This window comes from Oncorhynchus mykiss, chromosome 15, assembly GCF_057628025.1.
Source record: "Oncorhynchus mykiss isolate SJ-2025 chromosome 15, ASM5762802v1, whole genome shotgun sequence".
In the NCBI taxonomy this organism is placed as follows: Eukaryota; Metazoa; Chordata; class Actinopteri; order Salmoniformes; family Salmonidae; genus Oncorhynchus; species Oncorhynchus mykiss.
In genome coordinates this window covers 47,885,998-47,900,290 of record NC_143036.1, presented here as the reverse complement: position 1 = coordinate 47,900,290, position 14,293 = coordinate 47,885,998, and the positions used below count along the sequence as shown (strand labels likewise).

Here is a 14,293-nt window from a genome sequence, read left to right as displayed (position 1 = left end):
AATATTTATTACTGTTACAGTTCACTACTATAGTGTAGTATCGTAGTATACCCATTTTATTGTACCGCTGTGCCTCATACAGTAGCAATATGTATTTATGGTATGTAATTAAAACATTCTCACTCTCTGTTAGTTCCTGAGGGAGGATCTGAAGTACCATGACCCCAAAGGGAAACACAACAGTTTCCATGGAGCAGACCTGCTCATCAGTGTAGAGGACATGTGGAACGTATGGAGGGCCTCGGACGGTACGGAGGGAATGAGGGAGGGAGGGGGGTATCTGGGAGGGAGCGAGGGGTGAAGGGACTAAGATGGGATTGTGGAGGAGGGAGGATAAGCCTGAGATCATTCACACTGTCATAAATCCAGGTGTTTCTTGTTTGTCCATTGGGACAGACAGTCCTCCAATAGGCTGTTTTGTGTCAGTCAGTGAGTGTGCAATGCGTTGGGACAGCTGTTTGTGTTAGAGCAGATTAGCACGGTAGATACAGAGAGACAGAGTAGGACCCAGATAGACAGGTTGCGTCCCAAATGGTACTCTATTCTTTATTTAATGCACTACTTTTGACCAGGGCCCACGGGGCTCTGTTCAAAAGTAGAGCACTATATAGGGAACAGGGTGCCATTTGGGAGAAAGCCAGAGATCAGCCAGTGCTCTTACTCAATTAATCTTTCTCTGTGTGTGTGTGTGTGTGTGTGTGTGTGTGTGTGCGTGTGTGCGTGTGTGCGTGTGTGTGTGTGTGTGTGTGTGTGTGTGTGTGTGTAGTGTACAACTGGACAGTGGAGGAGGTGGAGGACTGGCTCATACACTATGTGGAGCTCCCTCCGTATGTGGACATCTTCAAGAAGCACAATCTGGACGGAAGGGCCTTACCCAGGTAACACACACACGCCTCATATAGACACACGGGTCGTACTTGAATTGCGGGGGCATTTGCGTCCCTTTGCAACCATGAAAAACACTTTTCAATGACAAATAGTTGTTACACACACTGACTTGTATTCATGGATGCCAAGGGAAGCCAGAGTCCCCCCAGAAGTTTACCAATAAAAAAACATTCATTAATTCATCTTTCGTCTCTCTCTGTTTCATCATTTTCCTTCAATTCGTAAGAGGCTGAATGTATCTCACAGGAGAAAACATCAGAGCGAGCGAAACAGCGCCCCCCCCCTGTCTCTCTAGGTGTAGACCATCTATCTGATACTGTCTGGTCCAAACAAGTATGACATTGTTGCTGCCTGTAGCATTGAAGGCAAGGGAAGCCAGCGAGCATCTGGCCTCCCTTGACAAAAAAAGTATAAAATAGCGTTGAGCTAAACTGAGCGAGCTCTACTGTGAATGGCCCTGGCGCACCAAAATAAAGTGTAAAGGGAAGCCAGCTTGGATTTGGCGTCACTCCTATCAAATCCCATTGAGAGCATACGTCATTGACAGAAACACTTTAATTCTTGCATCTCGTTGTGTTGTGGCTAGCTAGCTAGCTAAAATGGTCCCTTTCCTAAATTAGCCATGGTTGGAGATTTTACTTAGTTCTCTGTACTGGCCCATGATTATAACGGTGATTCTGATCCAACCATTAATTCATATATTGTTGTGCCCCTGGCCTGAGAGGATGGAAGTTCAATATGTAGCTAGATGTATAAGGCTAATGTTAACTAGCTAACGTTGCCCCTGAATGGCAGTTAGGCTAGCGAGCAAGCATTTTAGCCAGTTAGCCTAGGACAACAAAAAATAAAAGCGTGTACTGTATCACAATGATAGACCGTTTCGTCAACATGAAATAGAGGAGGACGGCATTGGCGTTTCTCTTCAAGTAGGGTGAGTCAACATGTTTTTCTACTTGCAAGAACGCGCACGCACACACCCAGAAATCAGAACCATGTACGGCTATATCAAATCAAATTGTATTTGTCACATGCGCCGAATAAAACAGGTGTTGACCTTACAGTGAAATGCTTGCTTAAAATCCCTTAACCAACAATGCCGTTTTAAGAAAAATACCTACACATTTCTTTTATAAAAGTAACAAATAATTAAAGAGCAATGCAAGTAGGCAATACAAGTAGTCTGGGTAGCCATTTGATTAGATGTTCAGTAGACTTGGGGGTAGAAGCTGTGTATAAACTGTGTATAAGCTTCTTGGACATAGACTTGGCGCTCCGGTACCGTTTGCCGTACGGTCGTGCCCCCTTCACGACTGTCTTGGTGTGCTTGGACCATGATAGTTTGTTGGTGATGTGGACACAAAGGAACTTGAAGCTCTCAACTTGCTTCACTGCAGCCTCGTCAATAAGAATGGGGATGTGCTCGGCCCTCCTTTTCCTGTAGTCCACAATCATCTCCTTTGTCTTGCTCACATTGAGGGAGAGGTTGTTGTCCTGACACCACACTTCCAGGTCTCTGACCTCCCCCCTATAGGCTGTCTCATCGTAGTCGGTGATTCAAATTATATTTATACATCAGCTGATATCTCAAAGTGCTGTACAGAAACCCAGCCTAAAACCCCAAACAGGAAGCAATGCAGGTGTAGAAGCACGGTGGCTAGCAAAAACTGTCTAGAAAGGCCAGAACAGAGGAAGAAACCTAGAGAGGAACCAGGCTATGAGGGGTGGCCAGTCCTCTTCTGGCTGTGCCGGGTGGAGATTATAAAAGAACATGGCCAAGATGTTCAAATGTTCATAGATGACCAGCAGGGTCAAATAATAATAATCACAGTGGTTGTCAAGGGTGCAACAGGTCAGCACCTCAGGAGTAAATGTCAGTTGGCTTTTCATAGCCGATCATTCAGAGTATCTCTAACACTCCTGCTGTCTCTAGAGAGTTGAAAACAATAGGTCTGACAGGGCCAAACAGGCAGGATATAACCCCACCCACTTCGCCAAGGCACAGCCCCCACACCAGCATAGGGATATCTTCAACCACCAACTTACCATCCTGAGACACGGCCAAGTACAGCCCACAAAGATCTCCGCCACGGCACAACCCAAGGCAGGGGCACGAACCCAGACCGGAAGATCACGTCAGTGACTCAACCCACTCAAGTGACGCACCCCCCCTAGGGACGGTATGGAAGAGCACCAGTAAGCCAGTGTCTCAGCCCCTGTAATAGGGTTAGAGGCAGAGAATCCCAGTGGATAGAGGGGAACCGGCCAGGCAGAGATAGCAAGGGCGGTTCTTTGCTCCAGTGCCTTTCCGTTCACCTTCACACTCCTGGGCCAGACTACACTCATTCATAGGACCTACTGAAGAGCTGAGTCTTCAATAAAGACTTAAAGGTTGAGACCGAGTCTGCGTCTCTCACATGGGTAGGCAGACCATTCCATAAAAATGGAGCTCTATAGGAGAAAGCCCTGCCTCCAGCTGTTTGCTTAGAAATTCTAGGGACAGTTAGGAGGCCTGCGTCTTGTAACCATAGTGTACGTGTAGGTATGTACGGCAGGACCAAATTGGAAAAATAGGTAAGAGCAAGCCCATGTAATGCTTTGTAGGTTAGCAGTAAAAACCTTGAAATTAGCCCTAGCCTCAACAGGAAGCCAGTGTAGAGAGGCTAGCACTGGAGTAATATGATCAAATATTTTGGTTCTAGTTAAGATTCTAGCTGCCATGTTTAGCACTAACTGAAGTTTATTTAGTGCTTTATCCGGGTAGCCGGAAAGTAGAGCATTGCAGTAGTCTAACCTAGAAGTGACAAAAGCATGGATTAATTTTTCTGCATCATTTTTGGAAAGAAAGTTTGGGATTTTTGCAATGTTACGTAGATGGAAAAAGCTGTCCTTGAAACAGTCTTGATATGTTCGTCAAAAGGGAGATCAGGGTCCAGAGTAACGCCGAGGTCCTTCACAGTTTTATTTGAGACGACTGTACAACCATCAAGATTAATTGTCAGATTCAACAGAAGATCTCTTTGTTTCTTGGGAACTAGAACAAGTATCTCTGTTTTGTCCGAGTTTAAAAGTAGAACATCCGCATAGTAGTGAAAGTTAACATTTATGTTTCCGAATGACATCACCAAGAGGTAAAATATATAGTGAAAGCAAAAGTGGTCCTAAAACGGAACCTTGAGGAACACCGGAATTTACAGTTAATTTGTCAGAGGACAAAAAATCCACAGAGACAAACATATCTTTTAGGGGTGCGACTGCATCTAGGGTATTGCGCAAGGTTAAATTGAGTTCCTCAGTTAAGTGGTTAACTGATTTCTGTACTCTGACGTCCTTGGGTAGGCGGAAGGAGTCTGGAAGGGCATCTAGGAATCTTTGGGTTATCCGAGAATTTATAGCACAACTTTTGATGATCCTTTGTTGGGGTCTGAGCAGATTATTTGTTGCGATTGCAAATGTAATAAAATGGTGGTCCGATAGTTCAGGATTATGAGGAAAAACATTAACATCCACAACATTTATTCCACGAGACAAAACTAGGTCCAGAGTATGACTGTGGCAGTGATTAGGTCCGGAGACATGTTGGACAAAACCCACTGAGTCGATGATGGCTCCAAAAGCCTTTTGGAGTGGGTCTGTGGACTTTTCCATGTGAATATTAAAGTCACCAAAAATGTGAATATTATCTGCCATGACTACAAGGTCTGATAGGAATTCAGGGAACTCAGTGAGGAACGCTGTATATGGCCCAGGAGGTCTGTAAGCAGTAGATATAACAAGTGATTGAGTAGGCTGCAAAGATTTCATGACTAGAAGCTCAAAAGACGAAAACATTGTTTTTTTTAAATGAACTAATATGTTAGATAATCAAATCAAATTGTATTTGTCACATGCACCGAATACAACAGGTGTATTACAGTGAAATGCTTACTTACAAGCCCTTAACCAACAGAAAGTTTGAAGAAAATAACTAAAAAACAGTAAGAGAGAAGAATAACAAATGATAAAAGAGCAGCAGTAAATAACAATAGCGGGGCTATATACAGGGGGTACCGGTACAGAGTCAATGTGCGGGGGCACCAGTGTCGAGCTAATTGAGGGAATATGTACTGTACATGTAGTTGGAGTTATTAAAGTGACTATGCATAGATAATAACAGAGAGTAACAGCAGCGTAGAATATGGGGCGGGGGGGGGGGCAATGCAAATAGTCTGGGTATCCATTTGATTAGCTGTTCAGGAGTCTTATTTCTTGGGGTAGAAGCTGTTAAGAAGCCTCTTGGACCTAGACTTGGCTCTCCAGTACTGCTTGCCGTGCGGTAGCAGAGAAAACAGTCTATGACTAGGGTGGCTGGAGTCTTGGGACAATTTTTTGGGGCCTTCCTTTTGACACCCCCTGGTATAGAGGTCCCGGATGGCAGGAAGCTTGGCACCAGTGATGTACTGGGCCCTACGCACTACCCTCTAGTGCCTTGTGGTCTGAGGCCGATCAGTTGCCATAGATGTTCTCTTTTCCGTCTCATCCTTTCCCACCGACTGAAGATTATGGTTAGGAATTCTTTCCAAATAATATAAAAAGTGGAAAATTAACACATGTACAGAAAGATCAGTGCGAAGGACAAATTACAGAGGAAGAACTTTTTGAAGGCTATTAAATCCTTTCAGTCTGGAAAAACCCCAGGGCTTGATAGCATACCGGTAGAAGTATATAAAGTATTTATTTTAATAATAAAAGCTCCATTGTTAGATTGTTTTAACTACTCCTATAGAAATGGTAGTCTGTCAGGTACACAGCAGGAAGGTCTAATTTCTTTATTATTAAAACAAGACCCAGATGGCAAATATAAAGACCCAGTCTATCTAAAACACTGGAGGCCCCTTACACTTCAGTGTTGTGATTTAAAAAATACTAGCAAAATGCATAGCACTCAGAATGAAAAGGTTTTACCAGGTATTGTTCATCCTGATCAGACAGGTTTTTTACATGGACGATACATTGGAGATAATATACGACAATTACTAGAAATAATAGAACATCATGAAACATAGAAGAAGCCAGGAATGGTATTTTTTATCAGATTTTGAAAAGGCATTTGATAAAGTAAGACTGGATTTTATTTATAAATGCCTGGATTTTTTTCAATTTCGGTAATTCTCTTATAAAATGGCAAAAAAAGAATGTATAGCAACCGCAGGTGTAAAATTTTAAATAACGGCTACTTCTCAGAGAGTTTTGAATTGTCAAGAGGAGTAAAACAAGATTGTCCGCTGTCACCATATCTATTCATTATGGCCATCGAAATGCTAGCTATTAAAATCAGATCCAATAACAACATTAGAGGATTAGAAATCCAAGGCTTAAAAACAAAGGTGCCCATGTATGCCAATGACTCAAGTTTTATATTAAGTCCGCAAGCTAGGTCCCTGCCATGTCTCATTGAAGATCGAGATAACTTTTCTGTACTCTCTAGACTAAAACCTAATTAGGGTAAGTATACAATATTACGTATTGGATCCTTAAAAAATATAACTTTTACATTACCCTGCAGTTTACCTATAAAATGGGCTGATGGTGAAGTAGACATACTCGGTATTCATATCACAAAATATATAAATAAACTCTCCACAATGAATTTCAATAGAAAACAAGATCCTGCAACCATGGAGAGGTAAATACCTGTCTATTTATGGAAAAATTGCCCTGATTAACTCCTTCGTCGTATATCTTGGTTTACTCACTTACTTATGGCTCTGCCTACTCCTGATGATTCGTTTTTCAAATCATATGAGCAAAAATATTTAGCTTTACCTGGGACACAAAACCAGACAAAATAAAACATGCCTATCTATATAATGAATATGAATTGGGTGGGTTGAGATTATTAAATATAAAAAAGCACTAAACCTCTCTCTAAAGCTTCTTTAATTCAAATGTTTTATTTGAACCCTAAATAGTTCTCAAGTAGATTACTAAGAAAAGCTCATCCATTGTTTAAAAATTGCCTTGGTGCAGCTTGCCATGTCTCATTTTCGATTAATTGAAAATTATACTTTTTTCAAAGTATCTCTCTTTTTCAAACAAGCATTGCAGAGATGGCTACAATTTCAATGTGATGACATGAAAAGATAGAAAATATATTACAACAAATATTATGGCTGGACTCATGTGCTGGTTGATAAAATACCTTCATTTATGGGAAAGATGTTTGAAAGGGTATTTTGTTCATAAATGATATTGTAAATTGGAATGGTAGAGTTATGTCCTTCGTGGAGTTATCAGAATTGTACGGAAATGTCTGCTCAATCCAAGAGAACAACCAATTGATTACAGCATTACCCCAAAAATGGAGGAGGCAGGTGGCAGCGGGAGGAGGTAGGGAACTGGTCTGTCTGCCCAATATACAAGATCAAAACTGGTGTATAAAAATAGCACAAATAGGAAAGTATACCAGTTTCATTTGAGGACCAGGATGTTGACAACTGTGCCATACAGATTTCAAAATAGTTGGGAAGAGATTTTTGATGTACCGATTCCATGGTATAGGATGTATGAGTTGATATAAAAAACAATGCAAGATTCAAGACTTTGTGCTTTTCAGCTAAAATTATTATATAGAATTCCTGCCACCAACAAAATGTTAAATATTTGGGGCATAAAATCATCGAAGCTCTGCAGATTTTGTTGTGAGGATACAGAATCAATAGACCGTTTATTTTGGTAGTGCCCTCTGGACTCAGGTTCAGGAATGGCTGAAAATGCATAGCATTGATCTAAAATTGACCCTAGAAATTGTACTGTTAGGAAATCTGGAGAGACCGGGTCAGTCAATTACTAATATACTAATACTCTTAAATACTTTTTCTATCTTCAACTCTCAATCTGTGGATTCTATTAGATTAGATAGATTTAAATTGTACGTTAAACAACATAGTTGAACAATATTTATTGCGTAGAAGAGATAGAGATAGATGGGATGGGCTGAGGGAAAATGAGGGTTGGCATGTGGAACTGGAGACAAGTGGGAGTGGAGTTGCTGTGTGGGAGATAGAATGATGGTCAAAGTTTTTATTTTTTTTAAGTCAAAATAAAGATAATAAAAAGTACATTTGAATGACACTAAGTGGCAGTGTTTTTACAACTAATGCTGGTTTGCCTAAGGCTGATGCCATGTAGGTGTTTGTACACATGCATATACACACACTCTCATTCAAATAAACACATACAAGAACACACACATACAAGTAATAGTGCCAGACATTTCGAATATTCAATAAATAAATAAAATAATTTCAAAAATATATATATATTTAGTTTTGGCAAGTCGGTTAGGACATCTACTCTGTGCATGACACAAGTAATCGCCATTGAAAACCCAGACTACCCTTTGCAACTGGACATGGGGATGAAGATCGTACTTTTTGTAGAAATTTCCACTGGTCTGATGAAACAAAAATAGAACTGTTTGGCCATAATAACCATTGTTATGTTTGGTGGAAAAAGGGGGAGGCTTGCAATCCAAAGAACACCATCCCAACCGTGAAGCATGGGGGTGGCAGCATCATGTTGTGGGGGTGCTTTGCTGCAGGAGGGACTGGGGCACATCACAAAATAGAAGGCATCATGAGGTAAGAAAATTATGTGGATATATTGAAGACATCAGTCAGGAAGTTAAAGCTTGGTCGCAAATGGGTCTTCCAAATGGACAATGACCCCAAGCATACTTCCAAAGTTGTGGCAAAATGGCTTAAGGACAACAAAGTCAAGGCATTGGATTGGCCTTCACAAAGCCCTGACTTCAATCCTATTGAACATTTGTGGGCAGAACTGAAAAAGCATGTGCGAGCAAGAAGGCCTACAAGCCTGACTCAGTTACACCAGCTCTGTCAGGAGGAATGAGCCAAAATTCACCCAATTTATTGTGGGAAGCTTGTGGAAGGCTACCCAAAACGTTTGACCCAAGTGAAACAATTTAAAGGCAATGCTACCAAATACTAATTAAGTGTACGTAAACTTCTGACCCACTGGGAATGTGATGAAAGAAATAAAAGCTTAAATAAATCATTCTCTCTGCTATTATTCTGACATTTCACAATCTTAAAATAAAGTGGTGATCCTAACTGACCTAAGACAGGGAATTTTTACTATGATTAAATATCAGGAATTGTGAAAGGTATATGTAAACTTACGACATCAACTGTATATTTCAATATATCACTTTTTCTAAGAGTAGTTGCTGTTCCATGCACTCTACAAGTGAGCATGCGGTAGCATATAGCCCAGGCTACTAAGCAAAGATAGTAACTTATTAAAACTAAAATATGCTATTCTTTTCTTTCTAAATAGATTTTCTTATGTGGTTAGAGTTAATGTTTCTCGAGGCCAGACATTTCTAGTGTTAAAGCTAATCACATCCTTTTACTATGTCATAATTTGAGATTTCCATTGATCATTTGGTGTCTTAATCCAATGCGTCACTTGTTGTTACTCAATTTAAATGAAGGGAAATAACATTGTGAGAAATTATGAATCAAGTCACTTTACTAAATTATTTTTAAAGACGTTAGTTAAAGACCTTAGATTTGACCATCTGTGGAGGCTCTAGGTCACCAGGCTGCTCGTTATGACACACACCTGTCACCATCATTACGCGCACTTGCGCGTCGTCAGACACCTGGACTCCGTAGCTTCCTTGATTACCTGCCCTATATGTGTCACTCCCTTTGGTTTTGTTTGTTTCATGTCTGTGTGTTGTTCAAGGTTCTTGTTTTGTTTTGTATTATGTTCTGTTTTTTATTAAATCACTCACTCCCTGAACTTGCTTCCCAACTCTCAGCGCACATCGTTCCAGAATGACGCCTCGAGCATCAGGGAGTGGTTTACATTTTTTTATTTTTTATTTAATATTTTTGGCTAGGTGGGAATGACGTTGGGAGCCGCTACAGGCTCTCATGCCTCAGCCGTCTCATCAGGCTTTCATGCCTTCGCCGGATCGCCAGGCTCCCCTGCTTCCACTAGCTCGTCAGGCTCTTATGCCTCAACTGGATCGCCAGGCTCCCCTGCCTCAGCCAGTCTCCCCTGCCTCAGCCAGTCTCCCCTGCCTCAGCCAGTCTCTCTGGTTCCCGCGTTCCCGCGCATCAGCGGGGGTAACCGGTCTGGTCCTGATCCCCGGGGTCTTCCATTGGGTTGGAACCGAACGCGCCGGGGAGGGGGTACCGTCATTTATGCTCTCTCTCCGACGCTCTAGGTCGCCATGCTCCTCCGTCTCAGCCGAGTTGACGGGTTTCCTGCGCCTCTGCAGAGGCTGCTCCTGTTCCCCACTCCGGCCTCATAGTCACTAGGCTGCTCATTATGATGCACACCTGTCACCATCTTTACGTGCACATGCGCATCAGACAGCTGAACTCCATCACTTCCTTGATTACCTGCCCTATATATATGTCACTCCCTTTGGATCCTTCCCCAGGTGTCATTGTTTCTGTTTCATGTCTGGGCGTTGTTTGAGGTTCTTGTTTTATTTTGTTAAATCCCTCACTCCCAGAACTTTCTTCCCGACTCTCAGCATACATCGTTACAAGGCATTTAAAAAAAAATCATCAATAACCTACAACTTCTCATTGGTGTTACCCCCTACTGGTGGCACAAAGTTATAAAGGTAAAACAAAATATTTAAAGTCATTATATTAGTTTATTTAGAATGGGAAGCTGTAGCCAATTACATATGAATAAAACAAATCCTAAATGCCACCACAATTCAAGAACCATCCACACATACATGTACACATTATAACCAGACACACACACTGCTTGCTCTCTTCTCTTCTCACGCCCTCTCTCCTCTCCTCCCTCAGGTTGGCAGTAAAGAACATCACTCTCACTCTGTCCATTCTGAAGATTATTGACCGGAGTCACGCCCAGAAACTACAGCTGAAAGCAATGGACACCGTGCTGTTCGGACCACCACTCAGTGAGTGTCTAAGTGTGTGTGTCCATGTGGGGTTGATATGTGAATTCCTGTCTGACCTTCTATGCTCTCTCCCTGTTAGTGAGCATTTCTCATTTGCCAAGATAATCCATCCAACTGACAGGTGTGGCATATCAAGAAGTTGCTTAAACAGCATGATCATTAAAAAAAACTGAAGACCTCGTACAATGCTGTGTACTACTCCCTTCACAGAACAGTGCAAACTAGCTCTAACCAGAATAGAGAGAAGAGTGGGAGGCCCCGGTGCACAACTGCGCAAGAGGACAAGTATATTGGTGTCTAGTTTGAGAAACAGACGCCTCACAAGTCCTCAGCTGGCAGCTTCATTAAATAGTACCGGGAAAACACCAGTCTCAACGTCAACAGTGAAGAGGCGACTCCGGGATGCTGGCCTTCTAGGCCGAGTTCCTCTGTCCAGTGTCTGTTCTTTTGCCCATCTTAATCTTTTCTTTTTATTGGGCAGTCTGAGATGGCTTTTTCTTTGCAACTCTACCCCCTCTTGTCAGCATAGACATTTTTAAGTTTTAGAGTTAATTTCCTGCAATTCTACACAATTTGTCATGGGGAATAGAGAGAATGAAGCAGTTTAAAAGCAAATTTGCTGTATTTCTACACATTTTGCAATGGGGCAGAGATTATTTACACTAAGTTTACCAAACATTAGGAACACCTTCCTAATATTTAATTGCAACCCCCCCCACACACACACACACACCTTCAATGGCACACATGCATGTCTTAAGGCTTAAAACCCTTTAACTTCTTATGGCTGGGGGGCAGTATGGGAAAGTGGGAAATCTGAGGTTTGTAGTTTTTCAACTCTTTGCCTATCCAAGATACAGTGTAAATTTGGTCCGATTGCACTTCCTAGGGCTTCCATTAGATGTCAACAGTTAGAATCTTGTTTGAGACTTCTACTGTGAAGGGGGAGAGAAAGAGAGCTGTTTCAACCAGAGGTCTGGCAGAGTGCCATGAGCTCAGTCGCGTGTGCTCGTGAGAGTTAGCGTCGTTCCATTGCATTTCTAAAGACAAAGGAATTCTCCGGTTGAAACATTATTGAAGATTTATGTTAACATCCTACAGATTGTTTCTATACATCGTTTGACATGTTTCTACAAACTGTAACGGAACTTTTTGACTTTGTCTGGATCTAGTCCTCGCGCATCATGAATTTGGATTTGTGAACTAAACGCGCAAACAAAAATGAGGTATTTGGACATAAATTATGGACTTTATCGAACAAAACAAACATTTATTGTGGAACTGGGATTCCTGGGAGTGCATTCTGATGAAGATCATCAAAGGTAAGTGAATATTTATAATGCTTTTTTTGACTTCTGTTGACTCCACAACATGGCGGGTATCTGTATGGTGGCTGAGCGCTGTACTCAGATTATTGCATAGTGTGCTTTAGGCCGTAAAGCTTTTTCGAAATCTGACACAACAGTTGCATTAAGGAGAAGTGTATCTTTAATTCTATGCAAACACTTGTATCTTTCATCAATGTTTATGATGAGTATTCCTGTAAATTGATGTGGCTCTCTGCAAAATCACTGGATGTTTTGGAAGCAAAACATTACTGAACCTAACGCGCCAATGTAAACAGATTTTTGATATCAATATGAACTTTATCGAACAAAACATACATGTATTGTGTAACATGAGTGTCCTCTGATGAAGATCATCAAAGGTTAGTGATTAATGGTATCTCTTCCTGCTTTTTGTGACTCCTCTCTTTGGCTGGAAAAACGGCTGTGGTTTTCTGTGACTAGGTGCTGACCTAACATAATCGTTTGGTGTGCTTTCGTCATGAAGCCTCTTTGACACTGTGGTGGGATTAACAACACTTATCTTTAAAATGGTGTAAAACACTGGTATATGTTTGAGGAATTTTAATTATGAGATTTCTGTTTGAATTTGGCGTCTTTCACTGGCTGTTGTCATATCGATCCCTTTAGTGGGATTTCAGCCGTAAGAAGTTAACCTGTCTCCTCCCCTTCATCTGAACTGATTTTAAGGGAATTTAACAAGTGATAATAGCTGTCACCTGGATTCAGCTGTTCAGTCCATGCCATGGAAAGAGCTGGTGTTCTTATATACAGATTAAGTCAGAAGTTTACATATACCTTAGCAAAATACATTTAAACTGTGTTTCAGTTAGGATCACCACTTTATTTTAAGAATGTGAAATGTCAGAATAATAGATTTATTTAAGCTTTTATTTCTTTCATCACATTCCCAGAGGTTTACATTCTCAATTAGTATTTGGTAGAATTGCCTTTAAATTGTTTAACTTGGGTTGAATGTGTCGGGTAGCCTTCCACAAGCTTCCCACAATAATTTGGGTGAATGTTGGCCCATTCCTCCTGACAGAGCTGGTGTAACTGAGTCAGGTTTGTAGGCCTCCTTGCTCGCACGTGCTTTTTCAGTTCTGCCTACAAATGTTCAATAGGATTGAGGTCATGGCTTTGTGATGGTCACACCAATACCTAGACTTTGGTGTCCTTAAGCCATTTTGCCACAACTTTGGAAGTATGCTTGGGGTCATTGTCCATTTGGAAACCCATTTGCGACCAAGCTTTAACTTGGTGACTGATGTCTTGAGATGCTGCTTCAATATATCCACATAATTTTCCTACCTCATGATGCCATCTATTTTGTGAAGTGCACCAATCCCTCCTGCAGCAAAGCACCCCCACAACATGATGCTGCCACCCCCATGCTTCACGGTTGGGATGGTGTTCTTCAGCTTGCAAGCATCCCCTTTTTTCCTCCAAACATAATGATAGTTATTATGGCCAAACAGTTCTATTTTTGTTTCATCAGACCAGAGGACATTTCTCCAAAATGTACGATCTTTGTCCCCATGTGCAGTTGCAAACCGTAGTCTGGATTTTCTTATGGCGGTTTTGGAGCAGTGGCTTCTTCCTTGCTGAGTGGCCTTTCGGGTTATGTCGATATTGGACTTGTTTTATTGTGGATATAGATACTTTTGTACCCATTTCCTCCAGCATCTTCACAAGGTCCTTTGCTGTTTTTCTGTGATTGATTGCACTTTTCGCACCAAGGTACATTCATCTCTAGGAGACAGAACGCGTCTCCTTCCTGAGCGGTATGACGGCTGTGTGGTCCCATGGTGTCTATACTTGCGTACTATTGTTTGTACAGATGAACGTGGTACCTTCAGGCATTTGGAAATTGCTCCCAAGGATGAATCAGACTTGTGGAGGTCTACAGATTATTTTTCTGAGGTCTGGGCTGATTTCTTTTGATTTTCCCATGTGGTCAAGCAAAGAGGCACTGAGTTTGAAGGTAGGCCTTGAAATACATTTACAGGTACATCTCCAATTGACTCAAATTATGTCAATTAGCCTATCAGAAGCTTTCAATGCCATGACATAATTTTCTGGAATTTTACAAGCTGTTTAA

The 14,293-nt window shown here is 41.5% G+C and overlaps 1 protein-coding gene across 10 annotated transcripts in view; it reads left to right on the top strand.

Moving 5' to 3' along the window:
* LOC110490120 (stromal interaction molecule 1) overlaps positions 1 to 14,293 on the top strand; it is a 103,878-nt gene that overhangs the window by 34,119 nt on the left and 55,466 nt on the right. For all 10 annotated transcript variants that reach the window (XM_090200193.1, XM_090200190.1, XM_021563300.3 and 7 more), the window contains 3 exons: positions 134 to 248; positions 767 to 878; positions 10,731 to 10,846. In XM_090200193.1, the coding sequence (XP_090056319.1) occupies positions 134 to 248; positions 767 to 878; positions 10,731 to 10,846 (343 nt within the window). The remainder of the gene's footprint in view (positions 1 to 133; positions 249 to 766; positions 879 to 10,730; positions 10,847 to 14,293) is intronic.